This window comes from Nannospalax galili, unplaced genomic scaffold (assembly GCF_000622305.1).
Source record: "Nannospalax galili isolate Female #2095 unplaced genomic scaffold, S.galili_v1.0 scaffold181, whole genome shotgun sequence".
In the NCBI taxonomy this organism is placed as follows: domain Eukaryota; kingdom Metazoa; phylum Chordata; class Mammalia; order Rodentia; family Spalacidae; genus Nannospalax; species Nannospalax galili.
In genome coordinates, this window is record NW_008344645.1 from 111,193 (window position 1) to 135,609 (window position 24,417).

Consider the following 24,417-nt stretch of genomic DNA (forward strand, 5'->3'; position numbering starts at 1 on the left):
CTTGCAGAAAGACTCATTGTTTTTGCTACTAACACTGAGATGTTGGCACATGCATAAAGTCTTACTGCTCATTGTGTTTTAACTTCATAGATCAGAGGCAGTGAAGACTTTTGCACTTAGGAGATGAGATCCTTATTTGGGGCTTCTTTCAGATTTCCTGAAAAGAATTTCTGAGACTTAGTTTAGGTAGCTTAGCAATAGTAAGTTTGAATCTGATGTGATATGGAAAATTATAAACTGATGTGAGTAAGCACAAAAGTCTTACTGCTCATTGTGTTTTAACTTCATAGATCAGAGGCAGTGAAGACTTTTGCACTTAGGAGATGAGATCCTTATTTGGGGCTTCTTTCAGATTTCCTGAAAAGAATTTCTGAGACTTAGTTTAGGTAGCTTAGCAATAGTAAGTTTGAATCTGATGTGATATGGAAAATTATAAACTGATGTGAGTAAGCACAATTAAGCCTGCATGGGAAAATAAGCTTGTCAAGAATATCTGGAGTCTGTGGGCATCTTGATTTGTTCGTTGAATAAAGTACAAAATCTTGCTCTTATCGGGATTGCCCATGGAATCATATTTTGATATCTGCTTAAGCTTGATTTTTGACATCTTTGCCAACTGGACAGGGAGAAGTTTTCATGTTTTGCATGGACCTGTTTTTACATTTCTTTCTTTGTTTCTTTGTTCCTTTTTTTTTAATTGTTGAAACAGTCTTCCTGTTGCCCCAGCTGGTCTGGTACTCGCTATGTAGACCAGGCTGACATCAATTGTCTCCGCCTCCTGAATGAATGCTTTTCAATTTTAAATTCAAATTTTAATTTCCTCTAATCCACAGTATTATACTGAAATCTAACCTGAAGTTTACAGAGTTTCATTTAGAATTAATTGTAATTTTGACTTTAAACTTTGAGTTTTATGTGTGTACGTATGCACACATATTTATGATCTTTTTACTACATCCAGTATTCCTAAAGAGGTTCTTGATTTTTTTCCTTTCCATATGCTATTTTTAAAGACACAGTGATAGTTGTAATGTTAAAAGGACATCACATTCAAGAAATAGTTGTTACACTCAATTGTCATGACCAACTGCATATTTTATTAACAGGTCATTATCATGTTTTAAGAAGCTAAAATTCTTGCACGACACGGGTGCACTTACCTATATGGAGACAATACACGCATATACATAAAATAAAAATAATAAAAACATTTTTAAAAAAGAAGCTATTGGGGGCTCGAGAGATGGCTCAGCGGTTCAGAACACTGACTTTTCTTGCAGAGGATCAGAGTTCGAATCCCAGCACCCACATGGCAACTAACAACCATCCATAATTCCAGTTCTAGGGACTCTGTCACTGTCTTCTGACTTCTTTGGGCATTACATGACGTGGATGCACTTACATACATGCAGGCAATACATACGTACACATAAAAATAAAACTAATAAATACTTAAAAAAGAATAAACTGTAGCTATTTAATCTTTCTAATTAGTAAGGAAGACAGTTTGAAAAAGTAGATAGTTAGCTCAAGAATCAGCTCACAGTTTGAATTTTCATATTTGAAAGCAGAGCTAACAAATTGGGTTACATAAGGAATTGTATGACAGTTAATACTGTAAAGATTTAAAAGTTGGCCTATGTATGTCTTTAATCTTTGTGATTCTGAAAAGAAGACTAAAAAGTTTCAGGATTCCATAATAGCACACTTTATTTTAAAATCCTTTCGTCTCTTGAAATGGCATTGCTTAGGGCTGTGGGTGCAGTTCAGTAGTAAAGCATTTGTCTAACATGTATCAGGCCCTACTTTTGATCCTCAGCATCACAAAATAAAAGAAAATCTGTGATCTTGCTTAAAAATCTTTTACTGAAAGCCAGGCATGGTGGCACATGCCTTTAATCCTAGCACCTGGGAGGCAGAGGCAGGTGGATCTGAGTTTGAGGTCAGCCTGGTCTACATAGCAAGTTCCAGGCTAGCTGGGGCTACAGGGAGGCCCTGTCTCAAAAAAAAAAAGGCAAAACTTTTCCTTTTCTGAATCATTGTACAAGGAAAGCCTTCTTTGGAATTGAATATATGTTGCCCATTATTAGGTTTATATTATGAATTAACTTCTTTAAAAGTGTACACTTGATTTTATGTTGTATGTGGTAGATAGCTGTACTCTTTCATATATATATATATATATGTATATATGAGAGAGTGTTCATTTAGCATTATGAGAAGAAGCACATATAACTAGACTGAACATTTAGAGTTACCACTCCTGCTCTCTAACATCTCAAATATCTGCCCTTTAAGTCTTTACTGTGCTGGCATGAAGGCAGTAAGAGAAGAAATAAGAGCTTCATCCTCTGAGTCCCTTAAAGTACAGGTCAAGTATCCATAATCTAAAAATCCAAAATCTATAACATCTATATAGATATTTCAGGAAAAAAAATCCTCTGAAATTTGAAACACGTTTGGATAAGGCATAATTAATATATTGTTACACTGTGGGGGGAAAACAGTATAGTAATATATCATCCAATTTTTAATGTTGTAGATAGAACATTAGCTACATAAACCACAAAAAAGTACAATCCTTGATGTAAGCAGGTAGAATTTATCTTTTTTTTTCATTCTTTCCTTTATATGCTTATACTAGAAGATATGTTGGACAGAAAGAGTACTAAAATCATACATAAATAGTATCACAACATTTGGGCCCAAATTAAATATTCTTAGCTGGGTGTGGTGGTACACGCCTTTAATCCTAGCACTCTGGAGGCAGAGGTAGGTGGATCTCCATGAGTTCGAGGCCAGCCTGGTCTTTGTAGCTGTGGCTACAGAGAGATCCTATCTCGAAAAGACCAAAGGCGGGGGAGAGTGTTAAATTTTCTTGTTTAGAAATGAACATAATTTCTACCTTATAGGATTATTGTGAGGATCTATAGCATTTGTAGTTTAGAATATCTAGTGTGCAATATGCAATAGTGAGCATTGTGTTAGCTATGATTACTGTTGCTTGATGAATGTATAGAGATATTTATATAAATATTTTCATCACTAAATCTTTATAATTGATGCATACTCTTGAAAGCACAATAGCATCTTTATGATTCATATATTGTCTTTATGATACATCTATTTAAAGAGTAATATGTTGCTTTGAAAGATGTTGTGAAGATACATACTCTCATTGAGGTAGTTGCCTCAAATATACCTGGGTAGCAAAAAAAGAAGCAGAGTGTGATCACCTTTTGTAAAAACAAAATACAAATTTTAAGAAATTGTGAAGATCAAGAGTTGTTTGCTATCATAAGTCTATGAAGTTGCTGTTAGCAACCCCAGAGGGAGAGCCACATCTACTCTCCTTGGATCTCACTGGGTACTGAGTTTGACTATTGACAGGGCAGGAAAGAGCCCTAATGTGAAGGCCTGGAGGAGGGGAGCAGTGGTCACTGTGGGAGGACAGCCCATTCTCTCCTATAGAACAAAGCTGAAAGACCTTGGGACACAAAACCCTTTCAGGGGAGGTGGTCCCCTTGAGATTGCTCTGTGAGATCCTTTACTACTGGAGGAGACCCTTGAAAAAGCCCTGTTCTTGACATAGAGGAACAAAGGAACTACCTATGACAGAAATTGAACCAGAAGAACAAATAATGCCTTTACATCACTACCATTACACTAGAAAGCACCATAAATGAGTACTAAAAGTGAAATTGAGTCAATAGCATGAAGACCTCTGAGGCATAGGTAGTGAGCAAAAACCTAAAGCAGTCTATAGAACAAGAACATTGAAAAAGAAACTCAGTACTCACCGTTACCACAATGGTAATTCTAGATGAATTTTAACCTAGTGTTGTGCTGAGGGTAGCAATAACGAAAGTAAAGTTCAAACAGCTCAACCTTTGCATAGATTAGACTCAGACTAGCTATACCAGGTCTCAAACTATATTACAGCTGTAGTCATAAAAATAGCATGGTACTGGCAGAAAAATAGGCCTGTAGATCAATGGAACATCATTGAAGACCCAAACCTGAGTACATGCAATTTCAGCCACCCGATATTTGACAAAGGGGCCAAGAATACTCACTGGAGGAAAGATAGCATCTTCAGCAAATGAACTGGCAAAACTGGATCTCCACGTGTAGAAGAATGAAGCTAGACCCTTATCTTTCACCTTGCACAAAAATAAACTCCAAATGGATCAAAGACCTCAATGTGAAACCTGAAACTGTTAGAAGAAAATATTGACAATAACCTACAAGGTATATGCTCCTCTGGCAACATAGGAAGTGACTAGAGAATCTGTAGAAGCTCAGGAGCCAGTGTATGGAATGGAAAAACAACAAAGGAGATTCTGCCTCAAAGTGAAAGAAGAGGACGTTGTCCTCTGATCGCCACATGCCCACCATGGCACACAGAGATTGAAAAAAAAAAAAAAAAAAAAAACTTTAGTGAATTTGATGATAAATCAGTAAAAATTATTTGGATGGACCTACACAAAGGAAAAAAAGTGTAGCAGAAGAAAAGACAGAAAAACATTTAAGAGCTGTGGGGCAATTGCAAGTGGCTAATACATAAAAATAGAATACCACATGAAGAGATAGTTAGGAGCAGGGATTGGGAAGTAAGAACTTGAGACAGAAGACATACTAATGGCCAACTATTTTTCCAAAAATAGTTGAAGACATCCAATCATATCTTCAGGAACCTCAGAGTTAGTAGGTAGAATAAATATCCCTACCACCAAACACACTCCCAAATATTCGATATTCAAACTTCAGAAAACTAAAGAAGAATAAAAATGTTCAAGACATCCACAAGAAATAGGCATTTTAGCGCAGACAAACAATTATAGCAGGTTTCTCATCAGAAATTATGCAAGTTGGAATATCATAGGATGATATTTTTAAAGTGTTAAAAGAATTCAGTGGAAAAAACTTTAAAAAATGAAGGAGAGGGCTGGTGAGATGGCTCAGCAGTTAAAAAGTGCCTGCTGCCAAGCCTAATGACCTCAGTTCAATGCTCAGGACCCACAGGGTGGAAGGAAAAAACCGACTCCTGCCAGTCCTCTCACTTAGACACACACATAGTAACACTCATACACACTAAATATAAAAATTATTTTAAATGAAGGAGAGATGAAACCTTTATGACAAATAAAAATGGAGAGAACTTGGGGCTGAGAAATGGCTCAGCAGTTAAGAGCACTTCCTGCTTTTCCAGAGGACCCGAGTTCATTTCCTAGCACCTACATTGTTCAGCCTGTAAGTCTAATTCCAAGGGATCTGTGACCCCCTTCTGGCCTCTGTGAGCACCTGCACATATGTTATACACAAACATGTAAATTAATAAAAACAAATCTTTTTTTTATTTTTATTTTTTGATCTTTTTGAGACAGGGTCTCCTTGTAGCCCCAGCTGGCCTGGAACTTGCTATGTAGACCAGGCTGGCCTTGAACTCACAGAAATCCAGTCAAAGGCGTGCACCACCACACCCGACAAATCTTTTTTTTAAAAAAAATGGAGAGAACTTAATTCCACTATAAGAAATATAAAGGAATTTCTCCACACAGAAGCAGTGTAATACCAGAAAGAAATTTGGATCGCCACAAAGAATTGGGAAGTATTGGAAAGGAGCAAGTGAAGGTAAATATAATATTTTTTTTCCTTTTTTATAAAAGATTTATTTTTCCTTATGTGTATGTCTCTGTACTTGGAGGCCAGGGGTGTTGGGTCCTTGTGGAACTGGAGATATAGGTGGTTGTGAGCTGCCTGACATAGGTGCTGGGAATCTACCTCAGGTCCTCTGCAAGAACGATAGATGTTCCTATCCACGGAGTCATCTCTACAGCCCCATTTTTTCTTTTTTTGATTGATCTAAAGGATAACTGTATAGCTGGGTATAGTGACACTCACTGTATCCCAGTACTTTGGTCACTGAAGCAGGAGGTTCTCAAGCTTGACACCAACTTGGACTCCCTAGTGAGGCTGTATCTTCAAAAAAGAAAAAGTAACCACATACCGGAAAATGATAGCATATATGAAAATAGTTGATGGTCATACAAAGAATGGGAGGAATATACAGTGATAACACTGCTCTGAGGTTCTAAAAATACATGCCAAGTGGCATTATTATTTGAAGGATCCTTTCACTCAAGATATTTATTGTAAATTCTAAGAAAATTGCTTAAAAAGTTAAAGTATAAACAGACCCACAGTAAAGATAAACTGAATCACAAAAATAATTTTCTGAAGAGGTGGCTCAGTGGTAAAGAGCACTGGCTGCTCTTCCAGAGGACCCAGTTTCAGTTGTCAGCACCCACATGGCAGCTAAAACTCCAGTTCCAGGGGATCTGATGCCCTCTTCTAACCTCTGTAGAGATTACACACGTGGTACACTTACATATATGCAGTTAAAACACTCATAAAAAATGTAAAAAAAATAAATTTATTTTTCAAGTGCAGAAAGGAACAAAGATTAAATGGCGAAAATAGAATTGACATTACAGATTTTAATCCAATCATAGGAAATAATGACATGCAACCAATAAAATTTAAGTCATCTGAATTTAAACTTACAAATTGGAAGAAAGTATCAATTTAGTTGAAAAAAATGGCTCAGTTATATGCTGTCTTCATGGGCGTCATTTTAAACACACAGAAAGATTATAATTCAAGTAATGGAAGAAGGGTCTGGAAAGATTCCTTAGCAATAAGAGCACTTGCTGCTCTTCCAGGGAACCTGAGTTAGGTTCCCAGCATCCATGTAGGGTGCTTAACAACTGCCTGTAACTCAATCTACAGGGGGTCTAATGCCCTCTTCTATTCTCCACAGGCACCAACATACATGTGGCATGCACACACAGATACATAGACACACAACTTAAATTCAAAAGATTACAAAAAACCCAAATATTTAAAAATATTGAGGAACTTATTGAAAGAAAGCTAGAGTAGCTACTTTAATGCTAGGCCAAACAGACATGAGAACAAGGAATATTACCAACAATAAAAACATTACATAGAGGCAAATTACCTCATCAAAAAGACATAATATATACATAGCATAGACTATAGTTATGAACTGCATGTATGACAGAAATGTGATAGAACTGAAGGAAGAAATAGACAGATCCACACTTACAATTGGGGGTTTCAACTCTCCTCTCAAGTAGCAGTAAAAGGAGATACAGAAAAGTAGCAAGGACATGACCTGAGCACCATTGTCAAGCAACTTGGCCCTTTTCCTTTTTATGGAACACTCATCCAACAATAGGTGATTAAACATCCTTTTCAAGTGCACATGAAATGTTCACTAAGATAGACTCTGTTCAAGTTCAGAAAACATTTTGAATATTTGAGTCAACATTGAAATTAAGTAAAAGCAACAGAAAATATATGGAAAAACACCCAAATATTTAGGAATTAACATTTTTCTAAACTCTTAGGTCAAAGAAAAATTCAAAATAGAAGCTAGAAAGCATTTGAATTGAATGAAAATAGAAAAATATTAAAATTTATGGAATGTAGCTTAAAGCAGGGGTTAGAGAATAGTGGTAATTTCTTATGTTAGAAAAGAAAAAGAGGGTAGAGAAAATAGTATTACATACTTAATAGACAAAAAAGAGTTTAGTCAGTGATCTAAATTTTTATCTTATTATTACAAAAGGCCAAATTAAACCCAGAGAAAGCATAAAGAATAAATGAAGGTATACAAAGTCAGTGAAGTTCATTATTGTATTAGAAGTCCTCGCCAGTGTGGTAAAACAAGAAGTGAAATAAAGGGCATGTGAGTTATAAATGAGAAAATGAAACTGTCTGTATTTGTGAGAAAATGACATTGTATAAAGAGTAGAAGTTATTTTAGTCAGAAAAGATAACATATTTAGAATGCCATAAAAGAGGCTGGAGAAATGGCTCAGTGGCTGAGTGCTTGCTGCTCTTTCAGAAGACCCAAGTTTTGTTCTCAGAACCCACATTGCTTGACTCACAACCACCTATAACTCCTATTCCAGGGAATTTGACACCCTCTTCTGGCATCAGTGGGCACCTTTTACAAACACATGGCCTACATGCACACACGTACACATGAATAAAAAGGTTTTGAAAAGAGCTGGAAAGATGGCTCAGCCATTAAGAGTTCCTACTTCTTTCAGGACTCAAGTTTGGTTCTCAACACATCAGGTAGTTCACAACTCTGTAACTCTGGGGAATCTCACACCAGGCATCTGCTGGCACTGCAGTCACGGGCACATACCTGCACAGAGACAAATACACATAATTAAAATAATATATATATTTTAAATCTTAAATGTTATAAATGACAAAGACTGGAAATCTTCCAGGTCAAATGATCCTAAAGAAGAATGATGAATTAATTATGTGCTTTACCCTAGACCTTGTCAGAAAATACTACATAAGTTCATTACTAGATCAGCTAAGAAAATGAGTATGGATTAGGGATTAGACGAAAGTGTTAGTGTAAAAACTTGGGGGTGATAATTAATGTACTGTTATAAGTCCCTAAGTCTCTGCTAGAGCTGACTTTCTATACCCATCTTATCTGCATCTGTAGGTTCAACCAATCATGGGTCAAAAACATTTTTTTTTCTTGTTTTGGACAGGGTCTCTCTAGCCCTATATGACCTGGAACTTGGTACGCAGACCAGGCTTGTCTCGAACTCAGACATCCACCTTCCTTTGCCTCTGGAGTGCTGAGTTAAAGTATGCACCTTATGCTTGCCTGAGAAATATTCTTTAAATAGTGTATCTGTACTAAACATCTGTTTATAAAAGTTCACATTGTAGTAGGTATTAAGTAATTTAGATGTTTTAATGTATACAGAAAGATGCATGTATTTTATGCGGAAGTACCATTACCACATTTTATATGAGATTTGAGTAGCCACAGATTGTAGAGTTTTTGGAACCAGTCCCTTCATGGATTTGAAAAGACAATTGTATTTATGGGTGAAAGAATCTTAATGTATATTTTTTACTTTTAAAGAGTCTCTAGAATAAAAACTGTATAGGGAGAAGAGAGTGTAAGTGCAGGTAGAAAAGTATATGGGAAAAAATATTACCATCAGAATATTTCCTGTATCAGTTGTGTTTTCATAACTTTGTAAATTTAAAATTATTAAAACAAATTTTCCAAAATAGTTTTAAATAAAATGGTAAAAGCATAAGACCAGCACCCATGGAAAATAACTTACAAGATTGAAAGGTAAAATAAAATCCCAGACCTGAGAGTCTTTTCAACATATTCTCTTGTGTTTATTTCTGGGTGTGTTTATTTTTTATTTTTTTGTTTTTCCTTACTAAATTCATGGCCAGAAATACCTTTTCCCATTTCCTCTCTCCCAGCCATCCACTTCATCCTTCTAATGTATAATTCTGGCTTAGTAGCCTGTCCTTCCTCGGATTCTTAGAAATGTGTTTTTCTCTACTCCTCATTAGACTCTGCCTCCTTTCTCCTTCTGTTCCATTTCTTTACCCTTTCATCAGTTTACCCTGTTCTCTTCTTTTCCTCTTATTCGAATGGAGCCAGATTGAATGCAGCAAACGTCTGATTAGACTGTGAGAGCAGACCTTTACAGTGTACACATTTATTCCCTTGTAGAACCAAGTGTAGGATTCATTTATGGGTTATTTATTTATTTATTTTTGGTCTTTTTGAGACAGGGTCTCCCTGTAGCCCCAGCTGTCCTGAAACTCACTATGTAGACCAGGCTGGCCTTGAACTCATAGAGATCCGCCTGCCTCTGCCTCCCAAGTGCTGGGATTAAAGGCGTGTGCCACCACACCTAGCTCATTTATGTATTTTTGTCCAGTGATTCTTGCCAGGAATACTGACATGCTGATTATTTCTTAAACCCCTAGAAAAATGACAGTTTTATTTTAGACTACTTTATTATTAATATTGATCAAAGGTACCAACAAAGATCATAGAGTTTTAAGGGTGAAAAGAGTCTTGGAAATCATTTAAAGCTAAACTCATTTTCCTAATGGCCAGTGAAATTTATTATCACTGAAGAAGAACCTACATCTCTATTTCTTCTTCCTCTTGTTACAGGGATAATGTTTTCATACTGTAAATAGGTTTAAATGCCATATACTATTGTTATTTATTGAAGGTGGCAGTTATAGGATGACTTGGATTATCACTAGTAAATTAGCTAGCTTTATAGCCTATATATTTTATGGAAAAGTGTTGGGCCAAAATTTGGCTTTTGTGGTACAGTAGTATTTGAAAAGTTATTCCTGGGCTGGAGAGATGATGACTCAGCAATTAAGAGCACTGACTACTCTTGTGGAGGACCTGGGTTTGATTCCTAGGACCCACATGGTTGCTAACAGCCATCTGTAACTCCAGTTCCAGGGGATCCGATGCCTTCTCCTGACCATGTGCACTGCATGAAAAGGGTGCACTTACACATATGTAGGCATTACACTCATACACATAAAAATAACAAAATATTTTTTAAAGAAAGGTTATTCCCCAGATATCTAGCCTTATGAAACGTATTCCTGTGATTATTATAATTTAGTTTAATAACTTAGCATTAAAATCTTTTTTTGGGTGGCTGCAGAGATGGCTCAATGGTTAAGAACACTGACTGTTCTTGCAGAAGACCTGGGTTTGAATCCCAGCACCTACATGTCAGCTAACAACTGTCCGTAACTCCAGTTCCAGGGGATCTGACAGCCTCTTCTGTCCTCTGCGGGCATTGCACGACACTGGTGCACTTACCTACATACCTACATGCAGGCAATACACACATACACATAAAATAAATAAATAAAATATTTTTAAAAAATTAAAAAAAAATTTTTTTTGGTTACACAGGCTATGTACCCTAATGATTAGGATCATTGAATTCTAGAGCCTGATTTCTTGGGATTTAGTTCCAGTCCTGCTACTTGCCCTGCTACTTGCTGGCAGTATGACCTTGATTTTGATGCTTAACCCATTTGTGCTCTGATTTGTAAAATGTGAATATGGTTGTAACCATCCCATGAGTTACTAGGAGATTAAATGAATTGATATATTCAAAGTGCTTAGAAGAGTACTTTACATAAAATAAGTGGTACACATTTCAACTAGTGTTGTTTACTAAACAAGATGAGTAATAGGCTATGATGTTTTCCTGTCACTGGTCTGCCTAATGACAAGGATAAATGATTCAGGCCATGATCTTCAGAGGGATTAGTTTCACCCTCATTTTTATTTTAAAGGCTTTTCCCCTCTCTCGGTTTATGTTCTGTAAAGAATTTGTTTTTATCAATGCCTATTGTTATGATATGATTTCCTTTCCACTTTTCTATGTTTTGTCTGTTACATTGTTTTTTTTGTTAAATTTGTTAAAACCAATTTTATATGAAAATTCTATTTTAGTGGCTTTTAAATATTCAGTTTCATGAGTCTGTGATGCAAATGAGGATATGTAAATATTTCAGATGTGAGCTTACAGAGATTATGAAATATAACCTTTTACTTGGTTATATGTTTTTTTACCTTTCCCACTTTAACTGATATTCATATGTGATCTTTTACTAGAATATGATATTAAAAGTACTAGACCATATGAATACAAGTATGACCATACGTTGCTTTTAAGGATAAATGATCTCCCAGTAACGTGGTCTAAGTAAAATATTCTCTCTTTTAATTATGTAGTCCTCCTCGCCATCCTCATCACAGCCTCATTCTAGCCACTGCAGAACGAAGGCCTCATCACTGTGTCACCATGCATCCCTGCCCTGGGTCAAACGTAACCATGTAGGCCCTGCAAAGGCTACCAGTCCATCTCTCCGTCTTCGTCGCTGGCGACCCTTCTTACGCCTGCCATCTTTGGGTCTCCATTCTGTTGTAAGTGTAGTCAATCTTCCATCTCTTCTTCCAGTGGCAAGGGCAGGCTTTTTTTTTTGTTTTATTTTTCCTTAAAAGTCTTCAGTCTTTAGAGTGCTTTTCTCTTGGTTCACTCAATCATTAGCTTTTTCTCCCTCATTAAGATTGCAAGCATGCCTCTATGCTCTGCAGTCTAGCTTGACTTCTGCCAGTGCCTTGGTGAACATCCATCTTTCTACTTCATATCCTGTGAATGTAAGGGTACCTGCCTGTTGATGAGTACTGATTGTCATTCATTACATTCTTGTGAGCTGTTAAAGTGAATGTGTGTTTCTTTTCCCTTCAGCTTTCTGATTTTATTTATTGACTCGGGTCAACAAATGCTATGTATCCTCTGAGTTCTTAGCCATCTATTCCTTTGTCATTATTATTTTAAAATGTTTCTGAGCATGACTAAGTCTCTTGCCATGCTCTGGGGTCACTTTACTTACTCTGTCCTTAGCCTGAATCCTTCATGGTGTAGGGTGTTTCGTCTAAGCTATTTTATTCCTTGAGGTGGCTCAGGTACTTGGTTTAATCTTGATCTGATCTTCCCTGCCTATTCAGTTTCTAAAGATCTTTTCCATGTAGGAGGTGAACATTTTCTCCTTATGTATTAATATGGGCGTCCTACAAATTTTACTTTCTCTTTCATAGGCTAAAAGTATCAGCCAACTATTAAAATATTTGTATTTACCTTAAATATTCAAGGTGATGGAATTCCAGTAGTTTTCATACATTGAAATAAACTGCAGAATTAAGCAATCACAGCTCTTGTCTTTCTGATGTTTTAGATTGTTGAAGGCAATGGCTGTGGCTTCACAGAGCAAAGCTAGAGATGCAGTATCTGAAGGCTTTGGTGTGTGCCGTACATTTACAAGAAACTTGATACTTCTATAAATCCTTTGGACTTCTGAAGTGAAAGGAATTCTTAATTGTAAATAGAGTTTTAGCATTTAAAAGCAGAAGTCAATGTCAAATGTTATTCTTTCTCATTAACCCTTTTAAAGCTGCATTCAAACTAGCAAGTATGCTTGCTCAGCACTTTCCTGTAAGCATTTGCTTTCCCCAAATAGCATTATGGTCATCACATAGTTTTCCATTTGTGCTGAGTGTCAACAATCAATTAATCCCCCCCCATCACAGCATTCGTTTGTCATTTTTATTCATTCATTCATGTGATGCTTGTGCTTCTCTAATATGCTTTGTACTGTTTGGTACAGTGAGAGCTACAGGGTGAGTTAGGCAAGCAGAGTACAATCTATGTTGCAAATTCTGACCAGCAAACAATTGATCAAATTCTAAGTATGGATAATTTTTTCTACTTAGTTCTAAATATTAATAAGCATGTCACAAAATTTGGTATTTCTAGTTTTATGCTTTTATGAATTGTTTGCTGCTCCATGTTAATTCCATTGCTTTATAGCTTTGTCTTTTCGTAGCATAGTGGGTAGGAACATGAACTCTGGAACATCAACTCTGGAGAGTTGATACCAGGTGTTGGCCATTCAAACATGTTAACTGTTCTACCTCAGTTTTCTTGAATGTAAGATAGATATAATCATACAAACCTACTTGATTGGATTTGTGTGATTAATTGGTCAATACAAATAAAAAAGTACCTAGTGTATATTAGGTTGCATTTAGTTATGTATTAATTTTAAGCTTTGCTATAATGTGAAATTTAGATTTAGTATTTAATGAACTTATATAATAGGTTTATTTTATCATTTTTTAATTCTTTGGAATTAGAAACATTCTAAATTGGGGAATTAAAAAAGATATAAAATGTAGGCAAAAAATACCTATAGCTTCTGTTTTTTGCCTTTCCTATGTATTAGTATTAGTCCTTTTTTTGGAACAGAATACTTGCTAGAATTTGCTGTTTACTTTTGTTTGTAGTGAAATATTTTTAAAAACATTTCATTTATTATTTTATGTGTAACGCGTGTATTGCCTGCATGTAGGTAAGTGTACCTGTGTCATGCAATGCCTTCAGAGGACAGAAGAGGCTGTCGGATTCCCTGGAACTAGATTTATGGACAGTTAGCTGCCATGTGGGTGCTAGGAATCGAACCCGGGTCTTCTGCAAGAACAGTCAGTGTTCTTAACCACTGAGCCATCTCTCCAGCCCTCGTGGACTATTTTTTGAGTAGTTGATTAATTGTAGACTTTAGACTTCCAGACTAAGGAAGATGATCAGAGGATAAAACTCATCCTAAATAATGAAGCTTTGAAGAAGATTTAAAAGCTTTATAATAATTTGAAGGCTTTTTGTACTGCTTAAGAGATTTTTGCTTTTGTTTTTGTTTTGAGACAGGGTCTTGCTTTGTAGTACAGGCTGGCCTCAAACTCTTGATCTTTCTGCCTCACCCTCTCAAGTGCCGGGATTACAGGTGTTTGCCACCATACCTGGCTTGAAATTTGTGTTTTTAGTTTTCACTTTTGAATCAAAGGTGTATTGATGTATAATTTTGATTGATTAGATTTGGTACTTGCTTACACTTGTGACCTTAACTAATATTATAAGGACACATAAGGGTTTAAATAGCATTTAACAATTTAGGTGTTTTCACAAATCTCATTTAACCCTCAAAGCAGATGAGAACCGAAAGCCCCCGGGGTTGTGTACATTCAACTCTCCCACTCCAGTTGTGGCTTTCTTACCTCTCCTGCATGCACTGTACTGGCACAGCATGAAAGTGGGAGCTCTGTGATGTTTGATTCTTTAAGAGAAGTTGTTCAAGTAATTCATTTATGATAACATAACTCAAAAAGTTTAAGATACTTGATATTCTGTTGGAAATTGTTGTATCACGAGTAAAACAAGATTCCCAGTTAAGTAAGGAATTCTTTGTAGCATTTTTCTTTTATAATGAATTTATAATTGGTAGAATTGCCTTGGTTCAGCCTTAGAAAACTAGATTCTCTCTCTTTAAGAATTCACAGATAGACAGGGAGACCCTGTCTCAAAAAGGCACAGATAGTGGCCAGGTGTGGTGGCACACACCTGTAATCCCAGCACTTTGGGAGGCAGAGGCAGGTGGGTCTCTGTGAGATCAAGGCCAACCTGGTCTCCATAGTGAGTTCCAGGCCATTTGGGCTACAGGGAGACCCTCCCTGAAAAACAAAACAATTCTTTTGAGAATTTCATACAGTATATTTTGAGCATATTCACCCCAACTCCTCCCCTGAAGTTCTCTTAGATCAATAGGTTATTAAGTTTAAAAAAAGAAAAAGATGATGCAAATATTTTTTGATCCCTGGTAGAAATATAGCAAAACTCATTATCACTGCTTTAAGTATTTTAAGAAATGCTAGGTTCAGGAAGGATCAGGCTTTTGTCCAACATGATGGAAAAGATGTGGTATGGGACATAACTCTACAAAACTGTACAGTGGAACAGAATGTCTCTAAACTTCATAGCAACTCCCTGTCATCAGAGTGTTGCCACAGTAAGGCCTGTGCTAGAGAGGACTGCGGTAGTGGAGTGATGATAAAGCTAAATAGCTATTATTCCTACCAAGTGTGAAGTTCTACAGTTCTGGACTCAAGGAAAGTTAGTTTGCCATATCGGTTTATGTAGAATTTTTTTCCACTCGTAACTTGAAGGAGGTAATCTCAGAAGAATGATGAAGTTAGATGAGTCATTGTGTCAGTAAAAATTTTAGTGATAACTTGATGTATCTTATTAAATAAAATAGTAACAAATAATAAAAGCAATGATTATCCTGTACCTTTAATTTCTGTATCAGAAAATATAATATCAAACTATTAACATAATTAATTATTTGAGGGTGAAAATAAGTTTTTGAGTTAAGGTTCTGTTACTTAAATATATTAAGTAATGTGAGATATAATTTTATTTAAGCTCCTGAAAACTTGAGCATCAACAGTTTGAGCTCTGTGTGTGTTTAGCAGTGATTTTACTTCATTTTAATCCATTTAGATTTGATTTATAGCTAACACATGGTAGTGTTAGCTGTATAGATACTGTCTATTGTAAAATGCCACTTAATGTTTGTGTATCTTATTTGTTTATCTTAGAAATTATTGCTTTTGTGAATTGAATTTGGTAAACTAAAAAAATATGCATACTTTCAAATTGTTCATTAAGAGTCAAAGCAAGGAAGAAAGAAATCATAGGCTACAGTTCATTGTACTTTAATCTTTTTCTTCTTTTCTCCGATTATAATCATCAGGGCTATTTGTTTTTAAGTTGTTTGAATCTAGAATAAGTATGATTATTTATACTGCATTTTTCAAAATATGATATTATTAAGTTCAGGTGATTAATGGACCAACTCACTTTCTTGATGTCCTAAAATTTAACTTGAAGAACTTCTAGCTTTAGGAATTATGAGAAGTGTTTTAACATTCCTCTTAATTTTAAAATTGCACATATCAGCTCATACTTTTGTTTCATTGAAATATGCATTGTGTGTATGCTGTGTACCAAGTTTGTGTTCTAGACAATGGCGTTTCCAAGCTAAACAAGACTTTCAGTCTTTTTTTAAAAAAAACTATTTTATTATTTTTATTTTATGTGTATGAGTGTATTACCTGCATGTGTGTAAGTGCACCCATGTTGTACATGGCCCACAGAGGTCAGAAGACAGTGTTGAATTCCCTGGAACTGGAGTTACAGATGGTTGTTAGCTGCCATGTGGGTACTGAGATTCAAACCTGGATCCTTTGTAAGAGCAGCTAGTGCTCTTAACCGCTGAGCTATCCCTCTCCAGCCCCAAGACTTTCAGTCTTTAGATAAGTTGAGACTAAGAAAGGTGTGTTTTCCATATTGAAAGTGAGTACATTGTCACAAATATAGGCATGGTCACCCTGTCTTCCATATCAATAATTAGCCTGGAATAATATTGGATAAATTTTCTCTTTGTCATATGGTATTATTTATATATATATTTATTTGTACTTGATTGATTTGACTACTACTGTATATAATATATATTTTCCCTCCTATTCCAGGCACCAAGTATAGATGAAAAAGTAGATCTTCACTTTATTGCATTAGTTCATGTAGACGGGCATCTCTATGAATTAGGTAAGAACTTTTAAAATTTATCCTGGGGAGAGAAATGGTAAATGGAAACATCTATTTATAACAAACAGGTCTCTTGTTCTTACTGTGCTTACTTTAATAGATTGCTCTACAATTGGGTTGATAGAATGGTTTTCCTTTTTTACTTTTTGCTAGAAAAATGTTCTTGATATTCTGGCATCTTATAATTCAAGAATATGTACATGCTACCTTTTTATATTTTAGCAAAGCAGAAAATAAAATCCATCACAAGGAGCATCTATGAATTACTTGGTAATCTTTAATAAGCTATTGAATTAGTTGTCATATCTGAATGAATTGCCTTTACTTCTAAAACATGTGTTCAGTGGTGATGAGCATCACTGGTTTGCAGCCTTTTGTTCTGTCGCTGTGTGTGCTGTCCCGATTTTTTAGGAGACTTTACAGGAGCCTATGCTCTTCTGATAATGGCTTCTTCTTACCACAAAGTGCGGTGATTAATTTTTGTGATGTGCCTGGATTCAAAAATAATTTAACTAGGGAAAGATGGCTCTGCAGTTATAAGCACTGACTGCTCTTGTAGAAGATCTGAGTTTGGTTCCCAGCACCCACATGGCAGCTAACCATCTGTAAGTCTAGCTTGAGGAAATACTACACCCTCTTCTGGTCTCTTTGAGCATTACACATGTGTATTATTATTTTTTAAATTGAACTATAGATGGGCTATTTCTGGGCTCTTACCCTGATGTGTGATAGTAATGATTCTCGTAGATCCAAAGAAAGTATTGAAGGAACTAGAGAGATGACTCAGTAGTTAAGAGCACTTGCTGCTCTTGAAGAGAACTGGGGTCCAGTTCCCAGCACCCACATGGCAGCTCACAAACACCTTTAACTCCAGTTCCAGGGGATCCAACACCTTCTGAGGGTACAAAGTATGCATGTTGATGCAGATACATGAAAGCAAACACACATAAAATAAAATAGATAAACCTTTAAAAATATTGAATAAGTTGTATTAAATTAGTGAATACAAAATAATAATTAAAAGAATATTGAGGAGGCTGGAGAGATGGCTCAGTGGTTAAGAGCACAGGCTGCTCTTGCAGAGGACCCGGGTTCAATTCCCAGCACCCACATGGCAGCTGTGAACTGTCCTTAACTCCAGTTCCAGGGGAATTCGACGCCCTCTTCTGACCTTTGTGGCATTGCATGACACGGGTGCACTCACGTACATGCAGGCAATACACTCATACAAATAAAATAAAAATAATAAAATATTTTTTAAAAAGAATATTGTTTTTTAAGAAAAAATACTTCAGAATAACTTTATTGGTGCTGAAGATGGGCCTCACATATGTGAGGGCAGGCACTCCTGTGCTGAGCTGCACCTCTTCCCATAGAAATCTATTTTTAAAAATAAGATGGATTGCAGACATGGTACAAGTTAATTTCTATTGGATAGTTGCTTAGTAGAGGTTAGTGGTAGTATTTAATTATTCACTTCCTACTGATAAAAAAAAGGACTAAGTTGTTTTTGGTTTTTAATTATCAGCTCTTACTTGGGGCCTCGGTAAGTTCCTAGTATATACGGAGGTAAAAAGTACATATTTTAAAGTGAATATAATTACTCCTTGTGAATAAATTAGAGGACTGGTGTTTGGGAGTGAATTCAAAGTAGAATAAATAAACATATCTTAAATTAGGAAGTAGACTGAATATTAAGTAATGAATTAATTGTCTAAAAATTTTTTTTATTTTGAAATAATCTTGAATATTTATGGAGTTTACAGGAGTATGACATAGTTCTTATTTATCTAGATCCTACCAGTATTTCTGGACCATTTGAAAATAAGTTGTGGACATGATGCCATATTATCTTTTAATGGTTCTGTATTTCCTCAAAAGAAGTGGATGCTTTTCTATATACAGTATGACCATCAAAACGAGGAACTTAACATTCATGCAGTATTACCTCATTTCAGATTTTGCTTAGTATCACAATTCCAAAGCCAACGCAGGGTTATGTGTTGAATTTAGTTGTCCCCTTTCTGTTTCTTTGTGTTTATGAATCCAGAATAGTTCTTCAACCTTTTATTGTCCTTCATGCCTTTGATATTTGTTTATCTAAGGTTTTAGTTATTTTCTCATTTTATGTGTGTGTGTGTGTGTGTGTGTGTGTGTGTCTGTGTGTGTGTCTGTGTGATGTGCGCGCATCATGTGCATGCAGGAGTCCGTGGAGGTCAGAAGAGGGTATCTAGATCCTGTAGAACTGGAGTTACATACAGACAGTTGTGAGCTGCTGTGTGGTTTCTGGGAATCAAACCCAGGTCCTCTGCCAGAGTAGCAATGCTCTTAACCATTGAGCCATCCCTCCAGCCCTTTGATATTTATTTTAAGAGTACAGGGTGGTTACTTTGAGATTTTTCCTTTAGTTTTGGTTGTCCGATATCTCTTCATGATTCATGCATTTTGGGCAAGAATATCAGAGCAACAATGTTAACTTCTTCCCATTGCATCGTACCAGAAACCACATAATGTCCCTTTTTCTCATTTGGGTGATGTTACTTTTGTGACTTGGTTTAGTTCATATCCATCTAGCTTTTCTAACTGTGAATAATCACAGCACAAATTGTAACTTCTTTTTTTGAGATTTTTTTTGTTTGTTTGTTTTAGAGACAGGGTCTCACTAATGTGTCCCTGGCTGGCCTGGGACTTACTATATAAGTCAGGCTAGTCTTGAACTCACAGAGATCCACCTTTTTCTGCCTTGAAAATGCTGAAATTAAGAGCATGTGCTACCATGCCTGGGCACTGGCTACCATTCTAAACAGAAATATAAAAATAGATCCAGGCTTGTTGGTACAGGTCTGTAGTCCTACCTGTTAGGGAGGCTGAGACAGGAAAATCACAAGTGCAAGTCCATCTGGGCTTCAGAGTGAATTCAAGGCCAGTCTGGTCAATGTAGTGAGACTCTGACTCAAAAATTAGTTGACCTTAGCTGCATGTGGGGGAAACGCTAAGGATATCTGAGCTGAGAACGCTGTGTGGCACCTTTCTCACCACTTTGTGCAGCTTTCTCCAAAAAAAGAGCAGAGCTAATGGAAACCTTCATTATTCCATCAAAGTTGACCTCACATTGGCAAATCCTTTCGTCTTGATTTCTTATTCCTATTTCCTCCCTCAACCTTCATCGTACATATATTTTTATGTAACCCGCTTCAAGATATCTCTGGAAAAATGTGTTAAAAATTTCCTCTTTTTGGAATAAAAATTTTTTTAAAGTGGAAAGGACTGGGGCTATAACTCAGAGTTAGAGTGCCTTCCTAGCATTGTGAGGCGCTTGGTTCCCAGCACTGCAAAACATCAACAGAAATCTAAGTGAGGCCTGGATTTGATACCCTGGGTTATAATTTTTTCTCATAGAATGAAATAGCATTTAGTTCCATTTTGCTTATATTCATTGACATTTTAGGAATAATTGTTTAATACTCTTACTGTCTGTGCTGGATGCTGTAGTTGTTAACTTGACACACCTGGGAAGAGAGAACTTCAGTTGGGAAATTGCTTCCATTGGTCTGGCCTGCGGCCATGTTTGTGGGGCATTTTCTTGATTGTTGAATATGGAAGGACCCAGCCCACTGTGGGCAGTGCCACCCCTGGGAAGGTTATCCTGTATTGTATAAGAAAGCAGGTTGAGCATGGGCCAGGGGAGCAAGCCAGTAAGCAGCTAACCTCCAGGTTCCTGCCTTGATCAAGTTTCTGCCTTGACTTCCCTTGATGATGGACTGTGCTTGTAAGCAAATAAATCCTTTTCTCCCCAATTTGGTTTTTGTCAGTGTTTTATCACAGCAATAGAAAGCTAACTAAGACACTCTCTAATAAAGTTGGTTGAATTCTTAAACAACAGCTGCATATGAAGGAAAATCACTAGTTTATTGTTAAAGTCTAATGAGATGTCACATTATAAATGATACAACACAGGAAAATATGCATATTAATTTATAATTTGGTTAAGGAGAAGAAACCAACATTGTTACATTGTTTATCTTTTGCCTTTATGTTGAATTAAAACAATATAATTGTGTGGGGCAGAGCATTATATTCATTATGCTCTGCCCCACAGAGCAGGGTTAAGGTAGAACAGAGGCTACTGAGGAATAAGCGTTTTGTCATGGAGGAGTATTTTGAGGGTTGTTTTCTGATGTATTATTGAGAAATACACATTTCGATTTAGGTTTAGAAAGCTCTCAGAAATATGGATAACTTAAAAGTTTTCATGTGTAGTACTTATGTTGGAGGAAATATTTCATTTGTAGTTCTTAGAAACTAATTAATCAACTAATTAATTAATTAATTATAGGCATTATAGTTTCAGGATCTTTTTTTAGGATTCTAGTATTTATTTCATTATTAGCCCGAAAATGAGAATAACAAATTCTGATGGCATAATTTATAGAAACTAGTGTTAGGCTAGATATTGTGACTCGTGCATAAAATCACAGCACTTAGGAGGCTGAGAGAGTTGAATTACCAAGTTTGAGACTAGCCTGAGCTGTGCAGCCATGGATTATATATAGCAAAAGCAACAGAAAAAGCAAACGCCTTGGGCTACTATTTATTTATAAGTATTTGCTTTGACGTATTTCTCTTTAATAGTATCTGCCAATGAAATTCTAACATTGTGTATGTATATTGATTCCCAATTTTTTTACTCTTATACTTGTGGAATTGTAGAAGGGGCTGTGTTTATGAATAAACAACTACTAATAAGACATCGGAGGTTACAGATTTGGATATGGAATGTCAGTTAACTTGGGGTTAGCATCAGTTTTTATCATTCTGGAATTTTTCATGTTTAAAAAGTACTAGTTTATTCAAGATTAATTATGAATTTGCATAATTATTTTAATAGTCAATAATTCTACAAAAACAAATAAAGAATAAACTAGGTTTGAATTGTTGCTTTACATTGTTTTCATTAATGGGACACAACTAGTAACAGTCACTTGTGACAACAGTGTATGTTTTTTTCTTTGACAAAAGCATGTCAGTCTTAAACTATTCTGTTTAGCTTTTATCCTTAAAAATAAAAGAAATTGTTTCTATTTCTAAGGGTAGAAATGACTGAAAACTTTGGAGAATTGGGAATTCTTTCTTACAAGGTGGTAAACATAAAGCAGTGACTTGTTATTTGAAGATGGACTTATTGTAGTTAAAATGTGTACTATAAATACTAGGAAACACACTAAGCAATAACTTGAAGCATCACTGGTACATGAAGGAAGGAAAGAAAATGGAACCATGTAAAGTGCTCATTTTCAATGAGGAGAGTTAGAAACAAGCCCCTGTTAATGTTTGGTGTTAATCCAGATGTATAATCACTATAAATGTAAATGGTATAAATTTCTCCTATTTTGAGGAAATTAAGGCCATACCTTGCTAACACATTTGAAATCCTTGTTTTAAGATAAATTATTTAAAACATCTAACTGTCCTTGCTTCACTGTGAGAGAGCAAAATGGAAGGTTAAAGTACATTCTCCTGTAAAAACAGCTAAAATTGGCTGGGCTCATGCCTTTAAGTAGGCAGATCTCTGTGAGTTCAAGGCCAGCTTGGTTTACATAGTGAGTTCTAGGCCAGTTGAGGCTACAGGGAGACCCCCGTCTCAAGAAGACTAGAGGAATAAAAAAATCAGCTAAAATTTACCTGTTTGTGTGTTTTTCACAGATGGGCGGAAACCATTTCCAATTAACCATGGGGAAACTAGTGATGAAACATTGCTAGAGGTAATGATTAAACTTGCTGGCCCATTTGCTGACATCCTTGTCATCTTTGAAACTTCTCTAAATTACTGTGCATTTTCTCTGTCTTTAGATGTTTCTTTGTCCTTGATCTTTTTAGAAAAATCCCAAAACAAAAATTTGGATTCTGTTAAAAATCTACAAGTAAGAGGCTTCTGGAGCTTTGTGTGAAAAGGCTCAAATCTGAGAAAGACAAAATAGTACAGAAAGAGTTGCTCATTGTAGGCCAGATTTCTTGGAATCCAAGATGCCATCTGTTGTGACTTGACCCTAATGTTTGAAATTTTAAAATATGGACAACTTGTGTAGCTTAGAATCAAGGAAATGTGTAATTTTCAGGTTAAAAGGTTTTAAAGAAAAAAAAATTAAGGGAGAGTACTTATTGGATCTACTTGGTGGGCTCAGAGGAATGTGCATTGAAGGCCAGCCTGGGCTGCAGAGTGAGTTCAAGACTTGCCCAGGCAATTAAATGAGACTCTGTCTAAAGGGAGGGAGTATAAGGGATAGGCTTGAGTATGCTTGCCTAGCATTCATTAGACCCCCAAGTTTGATCCTCAGAGCTAGAAGCAGGTCAGGGGAGGTGAGGGGAGCATTAATTGTATCTTATGCTAAAAAAATTAGCCTTCCAATTGTTTATTCTTTTGATGCTTTTATTTTTTATTCTGAAAAAGAAGACTATAGTAGAATTAGTATGAACTACAAAAATATGATATTTATGAACTGAAAACTTAAACTTTTTTCCCTCATAGGATGCCATAGAAGTTTGCAAGAAGTTTATGGAACGTGACCCCGATGAATTAAGATTTAATGCAATTGCTCTTTCTGCAGCATAGCTTGTGGAAAATGGAAACACCAAATACTGTATTATTTACAACAAAGATTACATTTCCGATGCCATACACTAACTCAAAGTTTTTGATATTTTCATTAACTTGAATGATTAAACTTTATGTGAATAAACTTTTACTAAACCTGTGTTTTATTTTTCCTTCGAGTTCAAGTTTACTTCCTTTCTTCCTTTTCTTTCTTATGAAGAATTTATCTTGTTTAATTACTATTTATAGCGTTTTTCTTTCTTTTTAGAATTCCAGAGAGATCATTTATTAAGATAGCAGCCACACTTTCCATCTGCATAATATGAATATATAGGGTGTCTATGTTTCCATATTTAGAAAATGCTTGGTTCTGCATCTACTGGTAATGAGATGGATACTGCTCTAGGTCCAGGAGTTAACATCTGTGAAGGGCTGTTGATGAATATTGTAGTCATAGAATTCATGTTCTTGTGATCAGAGATGAGTAGTGAATCCAAAAAGAATATACCAGGCAGTGATAGATACTGGAGAATAAGATGAGATTGTCCTTTAGATCTTCTTGACAAGGAAGGCTTCTGTGAAAAGCTGACTAAAGTTGAGACTTGATGGCCGAAAGCAACCATTTATAAAGCATTTCTGGGCAAGAACAGAGGGAATAATCAGTGTAGCATCTCTAAGCATGACGGAACATGATAGAAGGTTCATAGGACCAGGACATAGAAAGTAATGAAGAAAGAAGCATGAGATGGGGTCAGAGAAGGCAGGCCTTGGCACTACAGGAACAGGCATTTGGCTTTGTTATCAGTGTGATCAGAGTCTCACTATGTACCCTCACTGGCCTGCAGCTCCCTCTGTAGACCAAACTAATCTTGAACTCACAGAGATCTG

General features: G+C 36.0%; 1 protein-coding gene across 3 annotated transcripts in view; it reads left to right on the forward strand.

The window, feature by feature from the left end:
* The window catches only part of Uchl3 (ubiquitin C-terminal hydrolase L3), a 52,149-nt gene extending 28,453 nt beyond the window's left edge, over positions 1 to 23,696 (forward strand). The window contains exons 7-10 of one of the 3 annotated variants that reach the window (XR_607544.3): positions 5,562 to 5,634; positions 16,862 to 16,937; positions 22,641 to 22,699; positions 23,464 to 23,541. Coding sequence is in view for 2 of the 3 variants with exons in the window: in XM_008840913.3 (XP_008839135.1) it covers positions 16,862 to 16,937; positions 22,641 to 22,699; positions 23,464 to 23,547 (219 nt within the window). In the remaining variant the exon portion in view is untranslated. Of the gene's footprint in view, positions 1 to 5,561; positions 5,635 to 11,668; positions 11,719 to 16,861; positions 16,938 to 22,640; positions 22,700 to 23,463 lie in introns of those variants that run through there. The other 2 variants (XM_008840913.3, XM_008840914.3) reach the window with 2 other exon arrangements.
* Positions 23,697 to 24,417: the final 721 nt, after the last annotated feature.